This window comes from Struthio camelus, chromosome 1, assembly GCF_040807025.1.
Source record: "Struthio camelus isolate bStrCam1 chromosome 1, bStrCam1.hap1, whole genome shotgun sequence".
Taxonomy (NCBI): Eukaryota; Metazoa; Chordata; class Aves; order Struthioniformes; family Struthionidae; genus Struthio; species Struthio camelus.
In genome coordinates, this window is record NC_090942.1 from 118,822,963 (window position 1) to 118,849,131 (window position 26,169).

At 39.2% G+C, this 26,169-nt stretch overlaps 2 protein-coding genes across 12 annotated transcripts; one reads left to right on the top strand and one right to left on the bottom strand.

Annotated features, from left to right (window-relative positions):
- Window positions 1–3: 3 nt before the first annotated feature.
- USP16 (ubiquitin specific peptidase 16) lies at window positions 4–25,092 on the top strand. 6 transcript variants are annotated; one of them, XM_009667632.2, is made up of 19 exons: window positions 4–265; window positions 2,702–2,799; window positions 6,366–6,464; window positions 9,102–9,277; window positions 9,947–10,050; window positions 12,448–12,551; window positions 14,384–14,565; window positions 15,516–15,617; window positions 16,322–16,452; window positions 16,764–16,851; window positions 17,339–17,417; window positions 18,309–18,400; window positions 19,073–19,129; window positions 20,310–20,480; window positions 21,364–22,033; window positions 22,759–22,853; window positions 24,091–24,177; window positions 24,495–24,651; window positions 24,756–25,092. In XM_009667632.2, exons 3-19 carry the CDS (start codon window positions 6,404–6,406, stop codon window positions 24,878–24,880), a joined length of 2,481 nt encoding a protein of 826 aa, XP_009665927.2. In that variant the 5' UTR covers window positions 4–265; window positions 2,702–2,799; window positions 6,366–6,403; the 3' UTR covers window positions 24,881–25,092. The 6 variants fall into 6 exon arrangements, with proteins under 6 accessions (XP_009665927.2, XP_068767809.1, XP_068767766.1 ...); XM_068911708.1 differs by having other exon boundaries at window positions 9,102–9,252; XM_068911665.1 differs by lacking the exons at window positions 4–265; window positions 2,702–2,799 and adding an exon at window positions 4,666–4,802.
- Window positions 1,195–4,955, bottom strand: RWDD2B (RWD domain containing 2B). Of its 6 annotated transcripts, none has more exons than XM_068911781.1 (5): window positions 4,926–4,955; window positions 3,740–3,955; window positions 3,575–3,642; window positions 2,567–2,932; window positions 1,195–1,830 (listed from the first exon to the last, which is right to left on the bottom strand). In XM_068911781.1, exons 2-5 carry the CDS (start codon window positions 3,944–3,946, stop codon window positions 1,593–1,595), a joined length of 879 nt encoding a protein of 292 aa, XP_068767882.1. In that variant the 5' UTR covers window positions 3,947–3,955; window positions 4,926–4,955; the 3' UTR covers window positions 1,195–1,592. The 6 variants fall into 6 exon arrangements, with proteins under 6 accessions (XP_068767882.1, XP_068767867.1, XP_009665926.2 ...); XM_068911766.1 differs by having other exon boundaries at window positions 4,845–4,939; XM_009667631.2 differs by lacking the exon at window positions 4,926–4,955 and adding an exon at window positions 4,376–4,599.
- Window positions 25,093–26,169: the final 1,077 nt, after the last annotated feature.

Consider the following 26,169-nt stretch of genomic DNA (forward strand, 5'->3'; position numbering starts at 1 on the left):
CTTGCCCACGTGGGGAGCCCGCGCCCGCGCCGCTCGCCGCGCAGGGCGGCGCTGGGTCCCCGCGGTGAACGCCGAGGGGGGTCGGTCATTCCCGGGCCTGCGGTCGGGCCTCGCAGCTGCACCAGGAGCGGAGCGAAGGCTTCTGGCAGGCGGGGAGAAAACACAGAATTGCCTGAAGCGACAGGGCATCGTACTTCAATGGCATCAGGGCAAAGTTCTCTCTCTGCAAATCGGGCCGTTGATATCCAAGAACGGTAGTTCTGAGGTAGGAACCTTCCCGTGCTGCCAGGTCGGTTTATAATGCTAAAGGCATGGGCGTATTTGCATTAAGAAGGAACAGGCATAGCTGGTTTTATTGTGAGCATGTTTTTCCATGCCTGTTCTGTTCCTTTAAAAAAATGACACTCCTGTAAAAAAAGGATCAATTGCTGACAGAAAAAATACACTAAAAAAATGACCATGCACAATAAACACTTTTGTGAGAATTACAGCATTAAAATAATCTATCTGAAAGATCCTTGGTTTCTGTCAGTATGCCTTAAAATGTCCTTTTGATTAAGCTGCGCTATTCCTGTAAAATTACAAGGATCAACAATTTGGCAAGGTTTCAAACAGAGCAATACTGCACTTGTTAAAAGAAACCACTACAAAATACCACTATAAAAGGTGTCTAACAAAAGTCCGTATGTGAGATCCGAATGGTAAATTTAGTGGATTTACACAGCAGCAACCAGTGTCTGGTTTTTATGACATGTACATGATTTAGATAAACAAAAAAAGATTAGGCTTCGTATCTTGGGTAGGAAGTTGTCGAAATCAGACTCAAAACATTTGTAACGTTATGCACTTCAAATGAGAGTGCTGCAAACTTGTACACGCAGTAGGTAAGGAATGTTTTTCTATTTTGGAGTGTGCTGTAAGGGAGTCCAGTACTACATAAGCTTCTACTGTAACTTGAGTAATCAACAGACTAGACTCCTCAGCTGCAAACGTAGTGGAGCCACCACAGTATCTTTCCTACCTGTACACATTTTTTATCTACGGAAAATTCTTACTCCTGTTAGTAGGTATCCTAGCTTCAGAGAAACTAGTCACATGAATAAGGCTTTTGTGAAGCTGCCCTCCCCTTTTCTTTTTTTATAAAACACATTAATCTCATGACAGAATATCCTTTCAGACAGAAAGAAAAAAAAAGACTGCTACCAAAAAGTCTTTATGTAGTGTACATAAACAGAGTAATAAATAATGTAAACATCAGTATTCCTTTCCTGAGATGTCTACGCTTCTTTTTTGTCTCCTCCACATGTAATTCCATGTTCTGGAACTCTGCCCAGGAGGTTAATCAAACATTTTTTCTGTCTTTGTAATCAGGTACATGTACTAACAGTCTTAAAATCCAACACTTTAGTAAAGCATTCCTTTAGTCATTTTCATTATTCAAGATTTCACTAAATATTCGTTTTCATGGAAAACTGGAATCATCGTATAAAGTAAAAATTATCAATCCCTTCTCTGATTAACTCTTGCAGAAAAGCTATGTAATCTCTTTAAAGGATTAATTTACAAACATGGGCATCTGGACCTGTAGCAATCTAATGTCCTTCAACTCCGAAGTACATTTGAAAAATGTCAGCACATCCTTTTTCTTCTAAAAAATGATACAGCTGCCCCAAATCCATATGATTTCCTCTGGAACCATGTGCATCAAAACATTTTTCTTCCAAAGTGGAGAACTTTCTCTGTTTCTGAATCTCATCATGTCCTCCGCCTTCCAAAGAAACATCTTCTCTGTGACGAATTAAAATTCTCTTCCACGTTAATCTTCTAATTCTGAAAGCAATTGGAGAAATATGAATCTATGTAAAATGCAGAGTTTAGAAGATGCTAAGAAATAATCACTCAAGTCAATAAATTTAATTTGTACATGCATCTTTGCAGAGAGAACGTCTCCCTAGCTCATCATACAAATACTATGCAAACTACTCAAATGCACACATTCCCATAAGCAGGAGCTTGTTTCTTTATATTTTATCTTCTGAGGATTAAAAAATCTTAATGGTATTACTCACAGAATAATTGGTGAAGATGTGGTTTAAATTTAAGTGCTCACTTTCGCCTTGTCTATACTAAGAATTCTGACGTCTGCATCCTGTACATCCTAGGAGTTTTCATACTCTCTTAGCTGTTAAATTCAAATACTATTGTTTGTTTTGGCTGCACTATACAGAAATATAAATGATGAGGGCAGAATAAAATATGAACTTAAAACAATATACATATGGAACAGCAACATACATATGTAACAAGATTGGGGTACTGCAGTCCACTGCTACACAACTGAAATACAGAGAAAACAGAAAAGTGCACTGTGTACAGCAGCTTTCGTCATTGCAACCGGCAGTAGAGGGCACGTTCAGAGTTGTAAATACACTGTGATAGAGACAAACACTCCACAGACAGGAGGTTAGAAGGTGGGATGAACTTCCCACCTTCTGGCCACATATACAACGTAAAAAAAAATAACATTCTAAGCATTAACGGCACTTAAGTACAAAGAAAAGCTCACCTGGACCAGAACTCTTCACAAGCGCTCTGCAGACCTTCTACACAAACAACACCTGGTTTCCCAGGCATGCAAAACCCTGACAGAGAGAGCTCCTTGGCCCAATCAATAATATTCTTTCTTTTTTGCTTGTTGTAGATGTGATGACTATAGATCCACAGTCTAGTGAAAATGGTGTCTTCTGACTGCATAGCATCTGATGTCGTGACTGAGGAAGACGAAAGCTCTTTGTCAATGTAAGCAACTGCATGATCTTTAATCCATTCTCTTGCACTCAACATGCAAGGCTCACCACTGCAGTTTTGCATCAAATATGTTTTTAGATCAGAGTTCAGGTGAATCTGCTGAGAGCGGCTTAACAGTGGTGACCTAGAGAAAAGTATAAATGGTTGTACTACACTTACAATTCAGCATGTTTTTCAAACAGTTTTACTTCAAGTTGCTAAGAAAAAAAAAAACAGGCATGTTTAGATGGTTTGCACTTACTGTTGATACTTAAGTCATGGTAGCTATGAAAAGGTCGTAAGTAGTATTTAATCAACTGCTAATTCTTGAGTCCACATTCTTGAGTCTGTAATTTTCTAAAATATACAGTGCCACAGAACACTTCACTAAACAGAAATGTTCCAATAAAAGTTAAGTCAAGGAATAACAGTATTGTGACAAGGGAAGAACTGAGTAGAGTAACCTTTCACTCCTTCAGCAAGCGTTAAGCCTTGTCAAAACAAATGACAGTCTCTGAGCATCAGACCCATGAATGGTATCTACATGTGACCACTCTGTACAGAATCTGGCACTCCTCCATTCTTTTCCCATTTTTCTCACTTGTCTGTTGAGGACACTGGAGAAATCATATCCTTGCAAGTTTGTTTTTCTTCTGACATCATTGTCCATCTGGCTCAATTTGACTGTAAACTATGAAAAAGGACTGCTTTTTGCTATTATATCTGTATTCATGTAGTACAGGGTAGCTTTCAAACGTTTTTATTAACTGTGTATTTAATGCCATACCTCACAGTAATTTCTGGTAGAATAGCTGGATATTTAAATGGTAAAGCACAGGACATGGAAAACTCCACCTAAAAACAAATGATCAAACGTTAAGTTGAAGGAAGCCCAAAATCGGACTTGAAGTCCCACTATTTTTTTTTTTTTTAAGAAAAATATTTACTGTACCGTAGAGGCATCAGGGACCTCTGGCTTTACATTCAGTATAAATTGAACTTTTGAAGATGGCATCTCTGCAGACTGATTTTCAACATAGTGTTTCAGTTCTGCTATAGCTAGCTGGTCAGTCACCATGAACTCTTCTTCATAAGGAAACATGCTGGAGAGTAAGTCTAATTCAGAAATTTGTATCTCAGCTTCTTCTCGGTTAGTCATGTCTATTTCCTGTGAAAAGGAGAAATTAGTAAAGAAAAACATGAATATGTGAACAAGTTGTCTACCTCAACGTAAACCGTATTATTCCTTATAACTGAACCTATTAATAAGTTGGGCATTCAGAGGCTTAAACGGTATTCTGTGAGTTCACGTTGTTTCCGTTAATCTGAGATGGAGCAGGAGTTGACATTTTTTCAGAAAATAAATGTTTTTTTTCAACCCAACGCATTCAGCCCAATTGTTTGCGTTTGGTGACTGTAACGCTGGACAGAAGCATACTGAGGGACGTTCCATTCCAAAAACGCCTGCAAAAAGCCAACTATACTAGGCCAATTTTAGGATTAACCCACCAATTTAGACCTGCTTCGACTACCCAGCCTTAGTTCTGCCCAAGTGGCAGAGCTGCCATCGCCCATTAACGCAACGTACAGCTCTTATTTTCAAAAGTAACGCTACACGCGCGGACACCCGAGCGGCCTCACGCAGGAAGCAGGACAAGGCAACGAGTGCGTGGTCGCCCCTGGCCCCCCTAGCTGTAGGGGGAGGCCGCGGCCGCGCCGCCCCGCCGCAGGCCGGGCCCACACAGCCCCATCGGCCGCCCCGTCGTCCAGCGAGCGGACCGCGCATGCCCAAGGGGGAGGGGCGGGGAAGAGGCGCCGCGCATGCGCCTACAGCCACAACCCATCCCCTTCGTTCCGTCCTGCCGCGGCCTCATGGCACTGCCTCCCCACAATGCAACGCGCCGGAAGCACGTAAAGCAGCCGGTGGCCGCTGCTCAAGGGATGAGGTGAAGCTGCCAGGTTGCTCCGAGGCAGAGCCATGTGGCGCGAAGCCGTTCGCCCCGCAGCAGCGGCAGGTGAGGGGCTGAAAGCCGCCGGTCCCGCTGCCGCGTTCCTACCGCCCCGGCCGCCTTCCTTGCCCCGCTTGGGGACTCGCTTCTCGGGCGCTGCGCAGGCTCTGCTCCGGCCGGGGCACCCACCTTTTCCTATTGGCTGCGGCGCGTATCAGTAAAGGCGCGGGGGGGGAGGGGGGGCGGGCTCAGGTGAGCGGTGCTGGCCTATCGGAAGGAGGCGGGGCGGTGCAGCGGGGTAGGGTGCGCTGCGCTGCGGACGGGGTTAGCGTGCGCGGCGGGGTCCCCGGCGGGGCGGGACCCACGTGGGCGGCGCGTCCCGCGCGACGAGGTGAGTGGGACGGGGAGAGTGAGGGCGTGGGACTGGGGCCTACCCACTTCCCCCGGCAGCGCTGCCTGCCCGCTCGGTGTGGGGGAGCGGCTTCCCGGCCGGCGGCAAGTGTCCGGCGGGGGGCGCGGCCCGGCCTGGTGCGCAGCGCGGTGGTTCTGACGGTTGGGCCGTTGCGGGCGTTAGCGCCCGGTTTCCCTGTCAGCCGTTAGCAGGCCGCTCGTCGCCCCAAGCCGGCGTCTCGCGTGGGCTGCTCCATGGAGAGGAGCCCTTCGGACGAGTCTGTTCAGGCACGGTGCGGCGTAGAGCAGTTGCGGCGTCCGTTCGTGCTCTCGTGTTCTCCTGGCAGAAGAGAAGTCAATTCGTGCAGGCTTTTAGTGGTCCGTAGTTAGTCATAAAAGACAAAGCGTGGTAGTTTTCTGAGGAAAAATGTGTTGTAGAGGGAATTTATTAGTCAGAAAAGGACCTACCGCTTTGTCCAGCCTGAGTGCTCGGTTGTGAAAGGTGATCCTTCCAGTTAGGTAGGCAACTGCTTCCTCCTATCACTTACTAACTGGGCAGCCAGTTCTGAAAGCATGCCCCTGAAACGGCTTCTCATACAGAAGATCCTCTCTGTATGTGATGTCAGAAGTCCCCCAGTCTTAGTTTCCTGGCGATTCCCTTGGGCTGGCTTCTTTTCTTGGCGGTGATAGCTCCATGCAGGAGCCCGTGCTGCTGTGCTTGGTGTGCTGCTGAGTCCGAGCTCGGAAACAGTTCTGAAAGGATGGGTGTTGCAAGGCAGAGGTAGTGCTGTGCTGACAGGTTTATGTGGCTTGGAGGGTGGACAGCAGGGTCAGGCCTGTCTGCAGAGATCTGTGGTTTTGAACCTTTTTACTTTACGTGTTTTCAGTGTATAGCAAAAACAAATTTTGAAATGAGCCTGACCCTTTTTAAGGATCTCTTGTGAGATAAGCAATAGAGCTTTAAAGGAGCTGCACTCCAGAGGCTAAAAATCTCTTACCGTACATGCAGTGGCTGATGCTTCAGAGGGAAGTGCTTAACTTAGGGCTCTGTTGCAATCGATCACCCTTCTAATTCACGTTGTTTCATGTTAAAACATAATCTGTTTTCTTTTAAAAATGCCAAATTAAAACAGGTTAATTCACTTCAAGAGACAACTCGGTGATAGAAATAACCTAGCATTTAACTACTGTCAAGTAAAACTGAAAACGAATTTCTAATTTGGTATTTTTCTTTGCTAGGTCCCAGTCCTTTGTAAGGAAAGCTATAGACCATAAATATGGGAAAGAAACGCACCAAAGGCAAAACCACACAGGCTGATGAGTCTCTGGATATGCTGGGTATGTTTCTTCAGAGAAGCTTATAGTCCTAGGAAGAAAAACGTTTCTTTTCTCTTCAGACAGAGAAGGCTTAAACTCATTAATATCAGAAGAACTTTACGGTAGTTACTGACTTTGAGGACTCAGTTACAAAGAGTGAGTTTATATAAGGGAAACTTAAATCTTCAAGAAGCATTGGTGTTGACACTTTTCTAAATTTGCTGTAAATTATGCTGCAGTTTATTATTTAATAAACCTGATTTGAAAACCATTATTTACACAAACAGTTCTTTGCTGACACATTTATTGAGTCCTCTAAGACTTCTCAATGTATAAAGGATTCATAGAGTCAGATGCTAAACTTGTCATGACAAGTTTAAGTTGCATATTCCTGATGAAGAGTCCATACTTTTAGAAGATTCATGTTTCAACAATAGAAGACTTTGATTGGCCTATCTCTGAGAAACCACTTGTCTTTACAGTATCAACTAACTCTGGTCTAGGCCCTGTCATTGATTCCTCCCCCCCCCCCCCCCCCCCAAACTCTAGTGCGCGCTGTGTGTGTGTGTTTTTTGTTTTTTTTTTTTTTAAGGGAAAAAAACCAACTCAATCCAACTTTCTCTTCCTTTCCATCTGTTCTTTTAGAGAAAATCCCAAATAGATAATACTATCCGTCTAGCTGTACTGGATCTCACCTTTGCATTGAAGTTCTGTTATCTTGTTTATTCAGGTTATTCTAGCTGTTGCTTGTTTTTGTGCTGTTTAACATTCTCTTCTACAGCCCTTTTCTACCAGGTCACGTATTTTGCCACCCATTTGCCTGCTGCCCATCTTGTGTGCTGCATGCCATGGGGGAAACAATTTTAAGCAGGCTAACTTAGCTGGGAGAGAGGATGGGAGGGAGGAGGAGTACTTGCATCGGGCCTTTTGGCTAAAACTGGGATGGCCCATCTATTTTAAATTCTTATTTGCTCTGTTTTGGTTTCCTGGTTGTCCTTGTCTCATGGTAGTTTTTCTGTCCTGTGGTGTTTTAGCTCTTTTTGTCTCTTTCCTGGAGTTGAGACCACTGTCTGCTTTGCTATTTCTCATCTTTTTCCCAGCAAAAGATCAGCTACACTGCAGTTGCTGATGGCCTCTCACATCTCCAACGGCTGAATAGGTCAGCTCGCTCTGAGAAAGTCCTGTAAAGCCACAAATGGAACCTACTCACAATGACCAGTCTTAGTTAATCCCACTGTATAATAGCAGCCAATATCCAAGAGCTTTATTAAAAAATAAATAGTTTTGAAGTTGCAGATGAAGCTTATGCCTTTAAAAAAGGTTTAAAGAATGCGTCTAAACTCTAGATGCACTACTAAGCTTTTATCAGCTGCCATTTGTACTGTAGTAAAATCCTGTAGTCTTGGACAGAATCAGAAGTCTAGGTACAAAACTTCTACTGGTTTCGGTTCGTGCCAAGAAAAATTTGCCATCTTGAGGCTGTAATCTTACCTGTGGTCCATGACGAAGATAAATCCAGAGCTGTTAGTCTCTCTGATCTGAGCTGTAAGAGTACTTCTGCAGCAAAAAACTTACGACAGTTAAATTATATGGAGAGCTGTGTAACTCTTCTGGGTTGAAGTTTCATGGAAGAATATGTTTTTTTAACATATTAAGTATATATGTTATTTTTCCTTTTAGTGTGGGTTACTCTGTGCTTTTTTAACTTGAATGTGAGTATTCATGCAGTCAGGTGTTTGACCTTGTATTGGCAAATTTAGGCATTTGTAACTGAAAATAGCGAAGAATCATAGGTTGACGATGCCACATGTCTTAAATACGCTGCATAAAAAGACATCAAAAAATTCTTTATATTTTCACTGGTTATTTGGAAGAAATTGGATCAGTTCGTGTATGCATCATCTGTCAATCAGGAATTCTCCATACGTGACTTAAGCTTTCAAGCAGCTTCTCCATACCTTCAAATGACAGTGTAACCAACAAAAAAAGGAAAAAAAAAATGGAACTCAAGAGTAATTCTCACCAAGGTATGATTGCAGTTCTCAGTCTAACCATTCCTAGCAAAAGTTAAATAGGTGGGGTTCATCCCAGGCCCAGAAGATGCAGCTCCATGTCGAGTATAGTATTGTAAGATGACAAAGATGTAGATGTGATGACTCTGCCACAGGTCTTTAGCATAGTCTGCTGGATAACCTCACTGAGGCTACTCAGCTGGAAGCATAATCTTATCTCCACTTTTATAGGCCAGCCAGGTGCTGCCTTGGTGACTAGGAAGTGTGGCAGTGGGTTGCGGCTGCTCCCTGGGAGGCTGTGGGAATCATAATGCCGCAATAATAGAAGTCCACAGCTGGAGCAGATCTGGCACGTAGGTAGGTCCGCATACAGAAGTGGTGCAAGCTTCTCTGGCTAGATGTAGATTTGAGTGATACTTTTCTAGTAGTGCAGTAGTTTAGGATGCAGCAATATCCCCAGACTGTGAATGGATAACAAAGAGTTTCTTTCTGATACAGTTTTCTGATATGTCTGCTAAATTTTCAGCCTGCCTTTGACTCTAGAAAGGTCATCTTCGCTTCTGGATTGCTCCCTGTGCTTTTGAAGCCTAGAGACTTTTACACTTGTTAAAGTATCTACATCCTTCTTGTGCTATCTCTTTTGTAGAACCTGTGTGCAAGCATATTCGTAAAGGATTGGAACAAAGCCATCTGAAAAAAGCACTGCTGGACGTGGAATGGCATATTTGTCAGGACTGCAAGACAGACGATAAGGCACAAGAGAAATCTGAGGAGACTGATGAAAGCCCTTCGATATGGTTATGTTTAAAATGTGGCCATAGGGTATCTCTTGTTTTGTTGTTGTTTTGATTTATTATGAGGCACTGAAAGATACTGTAGTTGAGCAAGAAAGCTTCTGATTAAAGCCTTATATTCTACACTATTTTTTAATCTGGAGGTGGTGCTGCATAAATAACTTGATGCACTTCAATGTGGTGAGATATGTCTGCTCTGAATTGCATATTAAATCTTTGGAAGCTTGGCACAAAGGCATTTAGCAGACTTAAGGCTAAAACACCATCCTGAGGGCTTAATTTTCCTCTTATAAAGTCCTAATTCTTTTGCCACAAAAATAAATATTTCTATTAATGCTCCTAATTCAGGATTTTCATGATAGTGTTTTGTGCTAACATTGGTTTATTAAACTTAGAACTGTGCCTGCTGAAGAGGTTTTTGGTTTTGTTCTGTTTCATTCTTCAGGTTATTCAAATTGGAGTTGGTAAAGTGAGTTAGATGTCCAGTCTCCATCCAACTTGATAGCTATGCTGCACCTAATAAGTTACTTTTCCCTTTTAGAAATGCATCTTGAGATAGTGACCTAACTGTTCATCCTAGTTGGTTTAACACCGTTGTCAAATTAAAACTGATTAACTATGTTTATATTCTGACTTTGTATATGTTTCATTAATAGTCAACTGGATTTTGTGACACTTCTGGTTGTCAATATTATAGGGCTGTGGCAGAAATTCTCAAGAACAGCATGCTTTAAAGCATTATACAACGCCAAGATCAGACCCCCATTGTTTGGTTCTCAGTTTGGACAACTGGAGTGTGTGGTGAGTTTGTCAGGCAACAGTTATAAGACAAAACTAGAAGACAATGGAAGCTGGGATATAATTTGTGTTTCTTTGTGTTTTGTAGGAGTTATGAACATTTGCGCGCATAATCTCGCAGTCTTTAAGATTTGCTGAATAATCATTACCTTTTTGTAAAATTTATAACTATAAAATTTTCATAGTTCAAGTTGAAATGGACCATCGAGTGAATATTACTGATTTCATATTTTACTACTTTTGCTAAATCAAAATACTGGCACATGGAAATGTATGTTATTATGCAGCTCTAAATCTTAACTTTGGGGGAAGCTCCTCTCTGATGCACATGTAGTGAACAGTTTGTTGATTACTTTTATTTTCTCAATAAATATGACTTCTTAATTCCATATTTACAATTAAGCTTAATTCCATATATATAATTATAATTATTTATAAAAACTGGTCCAGTAGCATCACTTAATTTTACAATCAATACAAATTCTATTGTTATGATAAATATTTCCTTCTATTAGAAGGAATAGCTGCTTATTATAGATGGAGAACCTTCATGTTTTAAGCTGTGCCGTACAGAAGTATTGTGCCTAACAGAGTTTTCATTCTACTTAGTCACCTTACTAAAAACCTACCCTTTATCATTAGGTTTTACTCTATATAGCATTGTCTTTTTACTTAATCATATCTGGCACATTATATATTTATATAATTAGTATTTTTGTTGACTTCTAGAATGGAAATGGACATTATTAATAACATGTTATTAATGAACAATTGAATCTCCCGTTGTTTTTTAAATTGGTGCTAAAAATACCGTTTCAAAATGATTTGTTTTCTCTATTTTAAAATATATACGATTGTAAAATCCAAATACTTGTGAATGAGAGGAGGTTGACTAAGCGGGATATTTTGCTTCCTTCTGAAGAGAATAACTTTTTAGTTGTGCGAAATTGTACAAGAAATTCTTCAGAAGATCGTACAACATTGGTTGTAAAATATTGCTATAAAACCAAACCTTCAAGAACTGTATTCCATAGTGGGACTACTAAATAGAAGCAAAAGTAGTTTCAATCAGAACGTATTGATGCAATGGATATATGAATAAAGTTGAAGATTTTTAGACTCTCCATAGTGTGTGATTGAACTTAAATAGTATTTTAAAAGTTAAATACTTCTGAGCATGGAGACAAAGAGGACAGTCCTAGTAAGTCATTATATTCTGCTGGGTAGGAGTTACAGCAGTGATACTGTGTGTATTTGCAGTACTGTTATGACATACCAGTCGTATGTGCTCACGTTTTTTTTCTCCACGGGTCAAACACATCACTGGAAAAAATCTTCCTCCCAATTCTTGATTTCTTCAAAAATTCCTATAACCTTTTGTTTGTCAAAAATTTTTATTCTGCTAAAAATGGCTTGTGGAGTTAATTATAATTTGTTATTCCAAGAGTGTGGATGCCGTTTTTAAAAATTAAACAGATTGACCATAAATAAATACACAGGGATTCCGAAAGTAGAGCAAATTTTTCAATGAGACAAAGAAATGTGAAAATTACAATGAATGCTGAGGATTGTAGAGATTAGGGAAGCAGTTTACTGCTTTAAGATCAGAGAATATAGTCTGATTTTTGGTAATCCTGAAATCTGCTAAATGCATTTGTGCCTAACAACTATAATTGGTATGTTTGAAAATGCAGAAGCATTTGCATTCTCTTCTATTCCTTTTGTGAGCTCTTCAAAGAGCTGATTGGGCAGAACTACAAGCCTGGTCCAGATAGCTCTCCTGATGCCAAACGTGATCTGGAAGAATTTCAGTTTTACTTGAGCCTTTATCACTGCGGCTTTTCTTGCAGTTTTGTTTAAAAGAGCTTAGTGGTCTAACCATGCTCTTAATTTGCTTGTAAAGAGAGAAATAGATTTGTATCAGCAACAAAAGAGCAAAGAAAAGTATATACAATTGATAGAGCACACAGATTTGTTTCTTGTCCAGTTCAAATGTAATAAAGTACTTGGCTGGCTAGAATACTCCAAATTTGTTTTCATACCATAAAATTGGTAAGTCATTTCCTTTTAGGGTGTGATGCTTTAGTTTCTTTATTTTAGCAAAATTTCCCCAGTGCTTGTTTTGCCTGCAGCCTAGGTATCTAAGCATATCTCTCAAGAGTCTAATTCATGTTTGTAGATTGCATCCTCCAATTACTGAAATCATTTAATAAAGACAATGTTGTTAACTTTTTATTCTTGTAATCAGCAATAGTTTTCTTTAAGACTTTTAAATTTAAAAAAATGTAACTTTGTAACTTTGTTATGACATTCATCAAACTAGCAAATAATTTAGGAATATTAAACATTTTAAAGTTAGAATTAATTTTTTTTTTCTTTTTTGGGTTGGGGTGGAGACAGGTGCTACATATGTGATAATGAAGTTCTATATAATACTTCAACCCGATTGGGCCAGACTGTGGATTATGTTAGAAAACAAGTTTGTGCTGACACATCACAGGCAGGTACGTAACTGTAGTCTACACGCAGTAGACTAGAAAGCACCTTAAATGTAGCAGATAGTTTTGTAAATCAGGAATATACACTAAATGAGACTTAACTTCTGGAGCATCTTATGGTAAAATAAAAGGCTAATCTTTACGTTTGTCTTTGTTATCGTTCTGAAAGCGTAAGTAGTATCCTAGCCCGCTAATTTAATTGGGCCAGGATTTTGCTGTGTCACCTGAACAGGACAAAAATACAGGAATAGGAATTAAATACAATCTTACTTTGACATTTGCAGTGGCGAGGGAGAGAATGTGGGAATGTGGTATTGGACTGTTGTGTGAGTAAGGAATTCACTCTAAGTACTCAGTAGTGTCATGTTTATTCATTAGCAAGGCTCGGTCTGACTTAAGAATTGAGGGAAAACTTAGAATTGTCATTGCTTAAGGATAGCTTATTTTTGTTGCTGTTATTTTTGTTTTGTATTGTTGAGGTTTTTTTCTCTTTTTTTTTCCTAAGTAGTTCTACAGTCGTTCACGAATGAATCAGCTGAAGTGACTGCGTTCCCAGCTGTCACCACCCCCTAGCCCATTTCCTTATGAAAGGATTAAAAGAGGATTTGTCTTCTGAAGGTGTACATTTAATATATGTAGCACCTGTGCATTGAGCACTATGAAACGGTGTTTTCAGCCTGCAGTCTGCCTGCCAAAAGTGGATTTAAAAAAAATCTTTTTTTAAGTTTCCACAATAGGCTATTCCCTGCAAAAGTGATTTTCTATGAGGCATTTCTATTGCAAGGCTTGGAAGAATTTGCGTATCAGAATGCTGTAACTTGTAGTTACCAAAAATTCCAGCACCATCCTACAGTTGCATCAAATCACAGACCTTTTGGGAAACGGCAGCCATCTAGCAATCTCCAGTAGCTGCGTTTGAGTATTTGTGGGAACACCTCAGCTTTTTCTTGAACAAGAGACCACGCTCTTCAGTGTCTTTTGCTCAGTGTTTCCCTGTTGCTACACTTAATACTTGAACTTCATATTGCCAGAATTTTTCCTTAGGTTGGAACTGGAACTGGTTGAGTACCTGGATGCGGAAGTTGCTTGTTTCAGGTGTTCCATCTGTGGACCTTCCTTTCTTGTTCATCAGCGAAGATTATATTGTCCCGTTTTTATCCTGCTTCTGAGTTGGTGTTCCTTTGTTTCAAAGTTAATATTGGCCTACAGTTTGTGAGACCCTTGTCAGGAGAAGACTGGCAAACTGTACAGAACCAGTACGGGAGTTGCTCGGAAAATTCCCTGATGCTCCCATGTGGTTTTGTTAAACTAGTCATTGAAACTTTGAGCTGAACACCAAGGCAACTTTGGAGAGAATAACTTGGTGATTCTTGAAGAACATAAACTTCAGTTTCAGCTTTTTAGGTTAATGAAATGAACATGAGAACGCTTTGGGAGTGAAGACCTGTGCATGTCCTTCCAGGCAGTAGTGCTGTGTCACATGGGATATTATCCCAGATGCCACCCTGATGGATGTTGTAGAAAGCCCTAATGTTGATGGTGTTGTAACAGGAATGAAATTTCAGATAACATGTGCTGGGTTTCAAGGATTGTTGGCATGAATGGCTTGTTGGCTAAATAGCCTATTTCAATCATATGCTGGTCTGCAATGGCATTTCAGGGTTTTTTGAGTGTTTTTTTTCCTTAATCTCTTGACAGTTTTAAGAACCTAAACTAAACATTTATAATAATTCTGTAATTGTGTATTTAAAACTTCAAGGACTTCTGCTGTCTATAACTTTTTTCCTAGCCTTTTTCCTGTTACTGGGTTAATATATGGTATGTTTTTTTTATTGCAGTAAAAAAACAACAGGAAAACAAAGAACTTGAAAATAAAAAAGTAATAAAAGACAATAGAAATGAACAAGAAAAAGAAGTCTCGCTCAAAGAAGAGAATTCTCACTCAAGTACCAATTCAGAAGTGGCTGTGAAAGGACTTAGTAACTTGGGGAATACATGTTTCTTTAATGCAGTTATGCAGGTACAATAGTTATTACTGGTTTTTAAAATGGAAAAAGTGAAGCAGTAGCAAAAAAAAAAAGTTTTGGATTTGCCATGCTGTACAGCCACACAACTAGAATGTGTTTTTTATCTGCCAAGAATGACAGGTTCATGCTAAAAATACAGAGTTAGCCCAGAGGAATGTGAGGCAGTGGAGCTGCAGGTTCAGACTTGTACTAAGAAAAGATGCAACCCATTGCATTATCTCTGAGAGACAGTGTCTTTTACTGATAGAGGCTGAGCACGCCAACTTCCTAATTTAGTAACTATAAATATGGTCTGGTACATCGCCCTTGCTGACCTCTTAGAATATGAGAGATTCGTACCCAAAGACCACTGGTGTTTGTTGAAACAAAAATACCTTTCTCGGCAACAAGAAATCACGTAGAGCTAAATATTAACTGGAGGAGTATAATGCATTGCCATCTTGTGTGTCTTCCTCAGCTAATAAGTATTCAGATAGAATGAACTTACCCCTTCATATGTATTAAAACTTGCGTGGGATCTTATGCTCTTTGGATCCTAACACTGAAGTTCTATTCAAGCAAAACTCCCAGTGTACTCAAAGGTTTTAATCAACTGTTTGATATTTGTTACGAGCTTTAAACAAAGGAAATATATGCACTGTATTTTACTTCTTGATTTAGAAGCAGGCGCTAATAAATAGACTGGATCAAAATGTACTATCCTTCTGCAGGATAGTACATGTAGGGCTTCTGCAATCTAAACTAATCTATAGAGGACACTCATAAATCCCCTTAGCTCTATGAAATTTACCTTCACATTAACTATTGAACCTTATTATACTTGTGTTTGGAATAACTAATTTTATGCTAATTTAATTGCCGCAAAGCCTATAACAAGTGGAATTACTCTGACCTTCTGCTTGTTCTCCAATTGCCAGTCTTTTTCTTTCTTTATCTTCTACAGAATTTGTCACAAACTCCAGTCCTGAGGGAGCTGCTTAAAGAAGCTAAAATGTCTGGTGCAACAGTTAAAATAGAGCTGTCTGAGTTCTCCATGTTCTCCATGGTATATATGCTTCAACTGCCATAGTGATTTTTTTTTTCCTCAAGTCTGTTAAAGAAACAGCAATATTTTCCTCTCTGGATTTTGAAGCTGCCTCAGTTAAATGCTAACAAAATTAAGATGTGAAGTCAGCGGGAACTTCATCATTGACCTCAGTAGAGCCATGGCCTCCTTAGAAGTGAGAGAGCACAGATTCAGTGCTATTAGTTGTCATCCAAGAAGTAATTACATTGTAATTATGTATTTAAAGGATGAAAACATGTAACTTTTGGCATAGTGTGATTTGCCTAAATGCAAAATAGGAAACTAGAGAGCGTGTCTCCAGTGTTTTTAGACTATGTATCATTACAATCGGGATCTGGCTGGGAAATAAGGGTTGTTCATTTTAAGAAGCTGTATTTTTTTTTTTTCCTAATTTAAAAAAAGAAGTCCAGGAAATTCAGAGTTGCAGCTATATAAGCAATATATACAAGCAATATAATAAATATAAGCAGTAAATAATTAAATGATCTTTAGCTCAGTGTTTTGATACCATCTTGTGAGAAACCATTCTTTGTTTTTGTCAGGTTAACTTACTGCCATTAGGGGATATCCTGTTTTACAATAATATTTTCAAGAATTGAAGAGTTCAATTTTAGGAAAAGCTTACTTCAAAAAAAATTCTGTCACCAAATTAAAGTACAACAATGTTCTTTTGTTTAAAACAGGAACCTCAACTGATAAAACTAGATCAGCCGGGTCCTTTGACATTAGCCATGTATCAATTCCTGACAGAAATGCAGGAGACAAAAAAAGGGGTAGTCACTCCTAAGGAACTTTTTGCTCAGGTTTGTAAAAAGTGAGTATCAAAAGAATTTTTTAGGTTTTTCCAAAAAGAAGGGCAGCTTTCTTCTTAATTTTATTGAGTTTACATCACAGCACATAAACTTGTATAATTCTTATTAAGTTTTGAAAGAAGAGGGTGAGGGATAAAATATAAATGAATAGAAGTAAAATGAAAGAAGCCTGGTGCGAAATTCTGATTAGCTAGCTTCGCATTTTCAGAAAGTTCTGTAGGCTCAAACTTGTTGCTTTGATAGAAAAATTAAAAACAACTCAGTTCTTAATGCACTGAGTTAAAACTCAGTACAATTATTTTTCACTTAACAGAGCAATACGATTTAAAGGTTATCAACAGCAAGACAGTCAGGAATTGCTTCGTTACTTACTTGATGGAATGAGAGCAGAAGAAATCCAAGTGAGTGCTTATTTCAGAGTTTTGTGAGTTAAACACAGTATATTTCGGAGTGTATGCATCTGTTCTTTTAAAGGGTTTTTTTCTTTGTTTTGTTTTGTGGTGGATATTTGGACTTTGGGTCATAAACTTTTCACCTCTGCTGGAGGGAAAAAGTGCATTCCTTAACTTTCTGAGAGAAGTCAATCCCTTAGAGTGGGTTGTGTTGCATGAGCACTTACCTGAGGGTAAGTCTCTTGCTGATCTGGTAAATCTCTGTGGCTGCTTCAGGTAAGTGAAATGAAAAGGTAAATGAAAATGGTACTACCTGTGCTTGCTCTTGGGTACCCCACTACTTTGAGATTGCCTTTACAGGCAGTTACGTTGTTTGTATCGATTCTCTTAATTGGTAAAGATTACTTTTTTTCCTTCCTCTGTCTAAAGCGTTTTGTAAAACTGACTGAATTAGTTTTGGGAATTGTACAGTGAGTATTTGTTTTTAAACTTTCAGCGAGTAAGTGCTGGAATACTGAGGGCGCTGACTGACTCCAACAAACAAAACGAAGAAGAACTTAAAAAGAAAATTAAAGGTAAAATACAACTTATTCATATTGTGATAATTCGTACTTTTTTGGTTCATCGAAGTACACAAAGTAATGTTACTAGTATCAACTAAAAGACGTGTATTTAAGAAAGCAACTTAATGCTACGTCTTGAACGTGTGTGCATCTAGAATGTATGGCTTGGATATCATGAAGAGTCTATTTATTTAAAGATCTTATTGACCTCAGTGGGGTTCCTTTCTTGAACAGAGTAAGACAGAATTCTGTAGTTGCTATCTATTAAAAGATGTTTGGGCACTTTTTATCGTCCAAATACTAGGAAGAAACTAACACATGAACGAAGTGATTTACTCACTTAGCCCATTATTACTTAAAAGTGGCTTGAAAAAAAACTGAACAGAAGAACTTTTAAACTTCTCGATGTAAATTGAGTTAGATGAAGAACGAACTTAAGTTCAGAGTATCTGCTATGCTGGAAGTATTACTTGAGGGAACTTTGTTCATAGAGCACCCATCTTGACAAATACTGATAATTCATTTTTTAGCCTCAGTCAGTTGTTTGACTGACTTAAATTCTGAAAGGGAAAAGGAAAGGTTTGTGTGTTTTTTTTGTGTATTTTTTTGTTCTGAGAAAATAGAGAAATGTATTTGAGTTGAGAAATTGGTAAAGGTGTTGGTTCGGTCAAACTGCCTTCTCCTGCAAATGTGTTTTCACCTCTATACCCTTGACATACAAAAGGAACTTAAGGAACTTAAGGCACTTGCTGTGCTTCCTGGGGAAACTAAAATGGTCTAACATATTCCATCATGTGTCTTATATACTATATCCTCTGTGTTTATATCTGGCATGCCATAACTAAATAGCTCACCAGAATATTACATACAGTATTAACTTTATATTTTATTGTCAATTCTCAGAATACGAAAAGAAAAAGGGAATACAAAGCTTTGTAGATCGAATTTTTGGTGGAGAATTAACGAGTACAATTATGTGTGAGGAATGCAGAACCGTAAGTAGACTGCTTGCCTTGAATAGTCTATAATATAATTTTTATATGTAATCAGCAGAAGAACCCCAAAGTAACTATATGTAGAAATAAGTGGAATTTTAAAAGGTTGACTTTGATAAATACATTTCTAAGAGTTGGCTAGCTGCATACTTTTCAAAGAGGGGCATGGTTTGGCTGGAATCTTTCTTCTTTTATACTGTAAAACTAATCTTCTAGTCCCTTCCAAAAGGCCCCCAGAAAAAGAGGGCAGCAGGAGCAAGCTGACTCTGCTGGAATAATTCGCTCTTGGATTCTTGGCGATCCCCGTCCAGTGGTGCGATTTGTAGAGTGGATGAATTTTCAGCTGCAGGCGTTATGCTGCCTGGGGCCCTCGTTCCTTTTCCATCCGATGATTAGGTCTACCCCTTTCCCACGCTGGAAGCTGGAACGACTATAGTCGTTCAGGGAACGTTACAGGGAATGTGACGGTGGTCATGTGACTGGTAGATTTTTGGATCACGGATAGCTGTTTGTGAATGTAGATTAAAACTGTGTTTTATATTTGTATGTGCAAGTAAAAGCATGCATTGAATGCAGACAAGGATACATTTTAAAAAAAAAAAACACTATCGACAGAAAGGCAGCCACTTCAAAAAAAAAAAAAAAAGTCAAACTCTTTAATATTCGTTTAAGGTATCCTTGGTCCATGAGTCTTTCCTTGATTTGTCGCTTCCAGTACTGGATGATCAGGTAAGAAACTATACGTGCTTGGTTTTTGGCTTTCTTAGTTTTAGTTTGCATACACAAAAACACCTCTATTACATGGTCATTAGGAAATGAATTTGTGTCATTCGAAAGTCTCTCTTAAAAGTCAACATAATAAATTTGCACAAAAAGGTAGAGTGAGATTTTCTTTAGTCATTCCTGTAAGTTGTGGGTCATAAATAGTCTTTCGAAAAATACTGATTCTATATGGATGACTTTGCTGCTTTGTCAGTTTGTTCTCTAAGGCAAACTAGAAGGGTTATCTAGTATGTCCAAACCTTGTCTTACTACTGTAGAAAACTGAGTTGCAAAGAATAATGTTTTAAAATTCATCTTCACTGTTGTGAATCTGAACTAAATTGGATGACAGTGATGGGTTCCCAGTTATATATTTGAATGCTTTATATTTTAATTGCTGCTCTCGGTGCAGAAAAACTGAATGAAAGTAATACTTTCACAGTCTTCAGAATATTGAATGAAGTTAAGAAACGTTGTTAGAATAAATAGTGTGAAAATTACTTGATCAATCTCTAGACACTCAAAACAGACTTGTTTCCTGTGTTTCCTTTTGATAATCTGCGTGTGTAAGATTTTTAGATTTGTCATTAGCACTACTCATGCAAACAGTAGTGACTAAATATTAAAATGAAATCTCCTCAGCCACGGGGATCATGTCTTCTGCAATGAATGAATTTCATTTAGCAGAAGCAAATAAGGAGCAATGCTGCAACATCTGTGGCAGGTAGTTGAACTGAAAATGTCTCCAGTTGTGTAAAGCGTTAGTCTTCAATGAATTTAATTAGGTTTACATTTGTTAGAGGCAAAGGTAATGTTGCCCCTTTTCACGTTCATAATTTGGCCCTGATAGCCTTACTTCTTGACAGTGTTTCATTCTGCAATTTGTCATTTCACATGGGACTCCCTCTGGAGTGAGATACCTCTTTGGTATGGTTGGCATTAGGTTACCATAAATGAGTTAACTTTGTGCTCTAGTCCCTAAAATTTCATCTCTTGGGTCGGGAAACTCCTTGAAAAACATGCTCATCCCTGCAGTTTTCTTTGGACTACTGTTAACGTTATTCGGCAGAGTAACATATCTAATCTTGTGCTTGTTCTGTGTGTGTCGGGGGGCTGTCTCTTGTTGTGTTTTTGTTATTTTTGGTAGAAATTAAAACATACAAATGAGAAAAATGCTAAGAAGAGCAAAGAAAAGGAGTCTGAGGATGATGAAGAAGATAAAAACAATGACCGTTATGTTAAACGGAGAGATGAGCCCCCTGGTACGAGTAAACACCTTCAGAAAAAAGCAAAGAAACAGGCCAAAAAGCAAGCCAAGGTTGGTTTTGATAAGTATGTAAAACAACAATTTTGCTCCTCACTTTAGAAGCAGGAGAGCCACTGAGAAGAGGACAAGTTAGAATTTCTCTTCATGCAAATTCATAGCTGAAAAGAGCAATTGCATATGCATCAAAGCTATTAGGAAGTTGCATGTTCTGTTCAAAGCTGCTGTGCGAAGAATAAGTTAAATTCCACCTTGTTCTGGACATTATGTTACCTGTCTGCAGTAGCATTCATTTTTATTGAATAGCTGTTCTGTCTTTGATTGCAAGAATAATCACACAACTTCAGATTACAGGTGTAAAAAGGGTCAGGAAGATGTAAGGGGAATTGCTAGCTGTATTTTAAAGAGACTATGGAAGGAGGTAGAGTGGGGAACTATATGGAAGGAGGTAGAGTGGGGAACTATATGGAAGGAGGTAGAGTGGGGAACTATATGGAAGGAGGTAGAGTGGGGAACTATATGGAAGGAGGTAGAGTGGGGAACTATATGGAAGGAGGTAGAGTGGGGAACTATATGGAAGGAGGTAGAGTGGGGAACTATATGGAAGGAGGTAGAGTGGGGAACTATATGGAAGGAGGTAGAGTGGGGAACTATATGGAAGGAGGTAGAGTGGGGAACTATATGGAAGGAGGTAGAGTGGGGAACTATATGGAAGGAGGTAGAGTGGGGAACTATATGGAAGGAGGTAAGGATGAATTTAGTATTAGTTGCTTTGAATTCATGAGCTCACATCACTAACTCAGATTTTTTCCTCCCTCTTTGACACACCTATTGCGTGCTCTAAAGATTTTGATAAGGAAATGGTCTGAAATGCTAAGCACCCTTTAAACTTTCTACTCTTTTTACATTCTTACCTATCGTGTATTCCGATTTTTAGAACCAGCGCCGTCAGCAAAAACTTCAAGGAAAGGTACTTCACTTGACAGATATCTGTGCTATTGAACAGCCAGAAGAAGATCTAGAGTATAACCAGGAAATAAAGGCAGAAACTTATTCTGAAAAACCTGACCTAAAGCAAGAAGAAGGATCAGCAAATGACTGCAGAGATGACTGCATAATGCAAAAAGACTTAAGTATACAGGGAATCAGTATGGATGTTCAGAGCATGCATAAAAACACAGGAAAGCCAGAACAGGAGCATGTGGAACACGAATCTCCAACAGATCTCCCTATGGAAAACTTAGGATCTCCTATAAAGTTTGTCAATGGCTTCGACAACCTGTCCTTGAAAGAAGATGATGATAATGAAGAGGAGGAGGAGCTTGCTACTGACTTTTCAAAACTACACTTGTGTGCCAATACTGAATCTGATCTAAATAGTTTAGATGACCTTCAAACTGTTCCAACAAAGATTCATGAAGTGGTGACTGAAGATCCAGAAACAGCATTTGGTACTCTTGCAAACAGGGAAGACCTGAACCTAGAAGAAGGTTCAATCCATCACTGTTTATATCACTTTACCCGTAATGAAAAACTTAGTGAGACCAATAAAATACTCTGTGATGTATGTACACAAAGACATTGTGGACCAAAGAACAACATAAAAAGTATGATAAATTATCTTTTAAAAGAAAACTTTAAAACTGTCCCTATCTGCTGCATGGGTCAGTGGGTGGGTGGGTGAATGGGGTGTTCCTGAAGCAGCAGTTGTGTAACTTGCATCCTAATCTTAGGTCAGCAGAACTAGTATTTAAAGGACAGACTGTGAGAACCTCTTACTTTTCCACAGTTTAATTCGAGTAAGCACTTGAGCAGAACAGGGGGTTCACAAGCTTGGGTCCAGAATACTGCAGCATAGAAGGAGGGAGGAGGAGTCAGTTTGGTTTAGGGTTTTTTGAGCAGGGAGGAAGGAGGGCATTTCAGTCTAAAACATTAGGTGGATGAATGTAGGGAGCAGTTACTTAGCAGATGACTTCTTGTTCTTTAATGCGAATGTTCTGCTATAACAGTCGCAGGGAAATCGCGTTGGCATTTGCTCGAAAGACCAATAAAAGCCCCATGCAGTTTCTGATTAGGGGAGCTGCTGAGAACCTGGAAGAATTCATCCTGCTCATGCTGATGTTGCTCAGATATGGTGTGAGCTAGTTGCTTCTGTGACACAGGATCTGCAAGAAGGCAGCTGTTGTACAGCTGACCCTGTTGAAGGGAAGCCTTCATTTTCTTAGTCACTGTAGTAGATGAGTAGATGACATTGCAACTGTTAAAATAGTGAAAATTTCTTGCTGTAACACTTGTTTAGATGTTAATCACTGGTACTTTCTGTTTTCTGTAGGTGAAAAGAAGTATGTTTATACCAATGCTAAAAAACAAATGCTTATTTCTCTTGCTCCTCCAATTTTAACTCTTCACTTAAAGAGATTTCAACAGGTAACTTGCAGGCTGGTGTTGCAAAAATATGTATGTATATAGTACCAGCTTAATATGTATATAGCTGTATAGTAGTAACGTAACATTGAAAGCATGCTAACACTGGCTCTTTTGTAAGGCTGTTTTTTTCCAGGTTTGGGAGGCATTGGTGGGTTTTCCTGTTTGTGGCGGTGTGTTTGTTTTCAGCTGAAAGAACATTCTGCTAGCTTTCTGGGAAACACTATTTTGGGAACACTTGCAGTGTATTCATTTGCTGTTACTGTTGCTTACTGTATGAAGTAGTGCCGTACGTAGTATTAACTGCTTGCTGCTATTACAGCAGTTCTTGGACTCACACTTTTGAGTACGGACACAATAGGATCCCCTACAGAATGAATGCAACAAACAGGCCAGTAGAGTTGGAAAAGAGGAAAAACTGGAGCCTTACTGAGAGGGGGGGTGGGAAGGGTGAACAGAAAGCAAGGCAACTTAAGCCTTATCTATAGACACCAAAGTAAAGGTGGCTTACCCTTTTTTCCAAGTTACAGGAAAATTCTTAATTTAGGGCTTTAGCTTTTCAAGAAAGCAACCCAAAAGGAACGGGGATGTGAGACAGTATCGCCTTTTCTAAATTTAAAGCTGTTAAGTGATTTAGTCAAAATGCTTGAAAAATAACGGGTGTAGCTCTTAAGTAGATGAAAATCAATTCTACAAGAGACTGGAATATGATTAAGGAAATAGATGTTGTCTTTTCCTGGTTTTCTAATTTTGATACTGGAATATTATTTGACTAGGGTAGGAGCAGAAGTTCCTTCACTTCTGGCAATCCAGAACTGGATTGTCATGCATGCTAGAGGAGTTCTACAATATCTGAGAAGGAAGAGATGCCTTCAAAGTAGTTAGTTAATATAAGTGTGTAGAGCTGATTCCTCTCCCTTTCTGCTACCATTGTTAAGATACCAAAAGAGTGAGTTAGAGAGCTGTCTTAACTTGTGCTCCAGTGCAGCATGTAGAGGCAAAGAGGCAATGCCAAAAAAGCTTGGGTATTTTTGGGGGGGGGGGGGGGGGGGGAACAGCAGAAGGGGAAGAGGCAGGGATAGAGGGGAAGAAGCAGTTTTGTCCATCTTATTGTAAACCTTATTTTTTATGTCTTGTTTCACATTAAAGCTAACAATCCTAATATCTATAGTAACTGATGATAAGCATGGTTTTATTATGTTATATTCTAACACTGGCATTTTTTTCATGTCCTATTAAGGCTGGATTTAATCTGCGGAAAGTTAACAGGCATATCAAGTTTCCAGAAGTGCTAGACTTGGCTCCTTTCTGTTCTGTTAAATGTAAAGTAAGTGGTGATGATGGAGGGGAATGGATTCTCCCTGTCCGTACTCTAACATGTTTTCAAAATTAAGCTGCTCAGCAGAATCCTTTTGTGCAATGCTTATCAAGTTTCAGTTGTTTTGCATGATAGTACAGGATATCTTGTAAGTTTAAGTTGCATGTGTGTCTATCATTGTACTTCTGCTGGTCATAGTTGTGGTAGTATGCATGAAGCTGTGGTGACCAATTTTCTGTTCATCGGTCAACAAAACAGCAGACTGCAGAGATGACATTCTAGCCTTCTTAAAATTCAGTGACATACCTAAGCTTTTGCTCTTATAGAACGTGGCTGAAAGGAATACAAAAGTATTGTATTCTCTCTATGGAGTTGTTGAACATAGCGGCACAATGAGATCTGGACACTACACAGCTTATGCCAAAATGAGAAATATGAACAATCGCCTTTCTGACCTTGTCCTTCGAGGAGAATCTAGTCAAGGTGAACATTAGGAATATTTTTTTAATTAGTTCTTGCTGCAGAACAGTAACATGTCTACTTCAGTGCTTTTTAATAACTTTTGCCTCCTAAATTTTCTTTTACAGCTTTAGAAACTGAACCAGTAAAAGGACAGTGGTTCCACATTAGCGATACCCATGTACAAGCTGTGTCTGCATCAAAAGTGCTGAGCTCGCAAGCATACCTCCTGTTCTATGAGCGACTGCTGTAACTCATCTGAGAAGCCTTCTTATGTGTTGCAACCATGTTTAACCTGGCTGAAAGAAGGAATGGACTTGCAAATCATGTTGCTGGGGCTACTGTATACAACTGCAGGAATATGCTTTATGCTTCTTAGATACACTGACAAATGAAATGACTTAACTTATACTTTTTCCAAAGTTTTCATTACTTTTAAATAAAAGTCTTTTTTTCAAAAGTACAGCTTTGACTTTCTCATGACTAGCTTGTATGACAAAGCAACCACTGCTCTTAGTTTCTACTAACTGCTAATAGATTTGCTAACCAAAATGTCTCTTTAAAGCAACTGGCTCTAATCTTGAACTGTAGTTGTCTCAGTTACCTACATAGCTGTAGGTAGTTCCAAGTATAAGAAGCTATCTATCTCCTTAATCTTAACTGAGACAAATTCAGCACCAGCTATCTTTCCCCTGACGACTTATTTCTAGTACAGGACCACTCAGGTTGCCAACTCTCTAGGAATTCTTTGACATGGGAACCTTATTCTGGTATTTTTGACAAGCTTAAGGACTCAAGCCCTCTTTTCCTTTCACTACAGAAAGGCCAAGCCAAGATGTCTATACTGCAGTGGTAAGAAGAGCTAGTCCTAAAGTGGTGCATAGTTTTTATTTAAAGTTGTCTTCCTTGCAGGCTGGACTGCACACAGCATTTTATACAAATAAAGTCCTGGCTGCTGCATGCTAGAACAGCTGCTCCTTTCTGACTGACTGCTTACATTTAGTGTATTTTTCACAAAAAATCTGCTTAGAAAACAGGTTGTTAAGGGTAACAGGAATACATATAACTGTGCCAGCTGTAGCACTGGTGTAGCTGAGTCAGTATGCCAATCCCCCTGGAAAAATTGCTGAGTTTAATTTTCAGCCATACCAGCAACTGCATATAAAGCAAGCAGTAGAGTAGCTGTTGTATGGCAGCCTTATTTAGGCATAAGACAGTTCCAGACTTGATTTAGCCTTCCACTCCCTTCTGGCTGTGAAACAAAATAGTGCTGGCAAGAGTAATGAAAGACTTAATTTTAAGTAAGTAAGTGGCTTGAATTTCAAATGCAGTTCTTGCCTAAAGAAGTTAAGGCATATAACCTGTTTACTTATCCATGAAAAGTCAACACAGGACTCCAAATTTTCCCCTTATGCTCATTTAAGAGATTCTGCTGCGCTGCATGATGTGCCTGACACTTCTGAATAGCTAATTTTTCCCTACATCATATTTTTTTTTTTGGCAGCTTAACTGTGGATGGCAGAATGAGATACATTTAACCAC

Excerpts from the sequence above, each read along its gene's own strand:
- RWDD2B (XM_009667631.2), bottom strand. The coding sequence starts at position 4,573 with ATGCGCGGTCCGCTCGCTGGACGACGGGGCGGCCGATGGGGCTGTGTG. Across the intron at positions 3,643-3,739 it reads AGGTCCCTGATGCCTCTACG|GTGGAGTTTTCCATGTCCTG; the intron begins GTACAGTAAATA and ends ATTTGTTTTTAG. Across the intron at positions 2,933-3,574 it reads CTACCAGAAATTACTGTGAG|GTCACCACTGTTAAGCCGCT; the intron begins GTATGGCATTAA and ends ACTTTTCTCTAG.
- USP16 (XM_009667632.2), top strand. The coding sequence starts at position 6,404 with ATGGGAAAGAAACGCACCAAAGGCAAAACCACACAGGCTGATGAGTCT. Across the intron at positions 16,453-16,763 it reads TTTGCTCAGGTTTGTAAAAA|AGCAATACGATTTAAAGGTT; the intron begins GTGAGTATCAAA and ends TTCACTTAACAG. Across the intron at positions 24,652-24,755 it reads TCGAGGAGAATCTAGTCAAG|CTTTAGAAACTGAACCAGTA; the intron begins GTGAACATTAGG and ends TTTCTTTTACAG.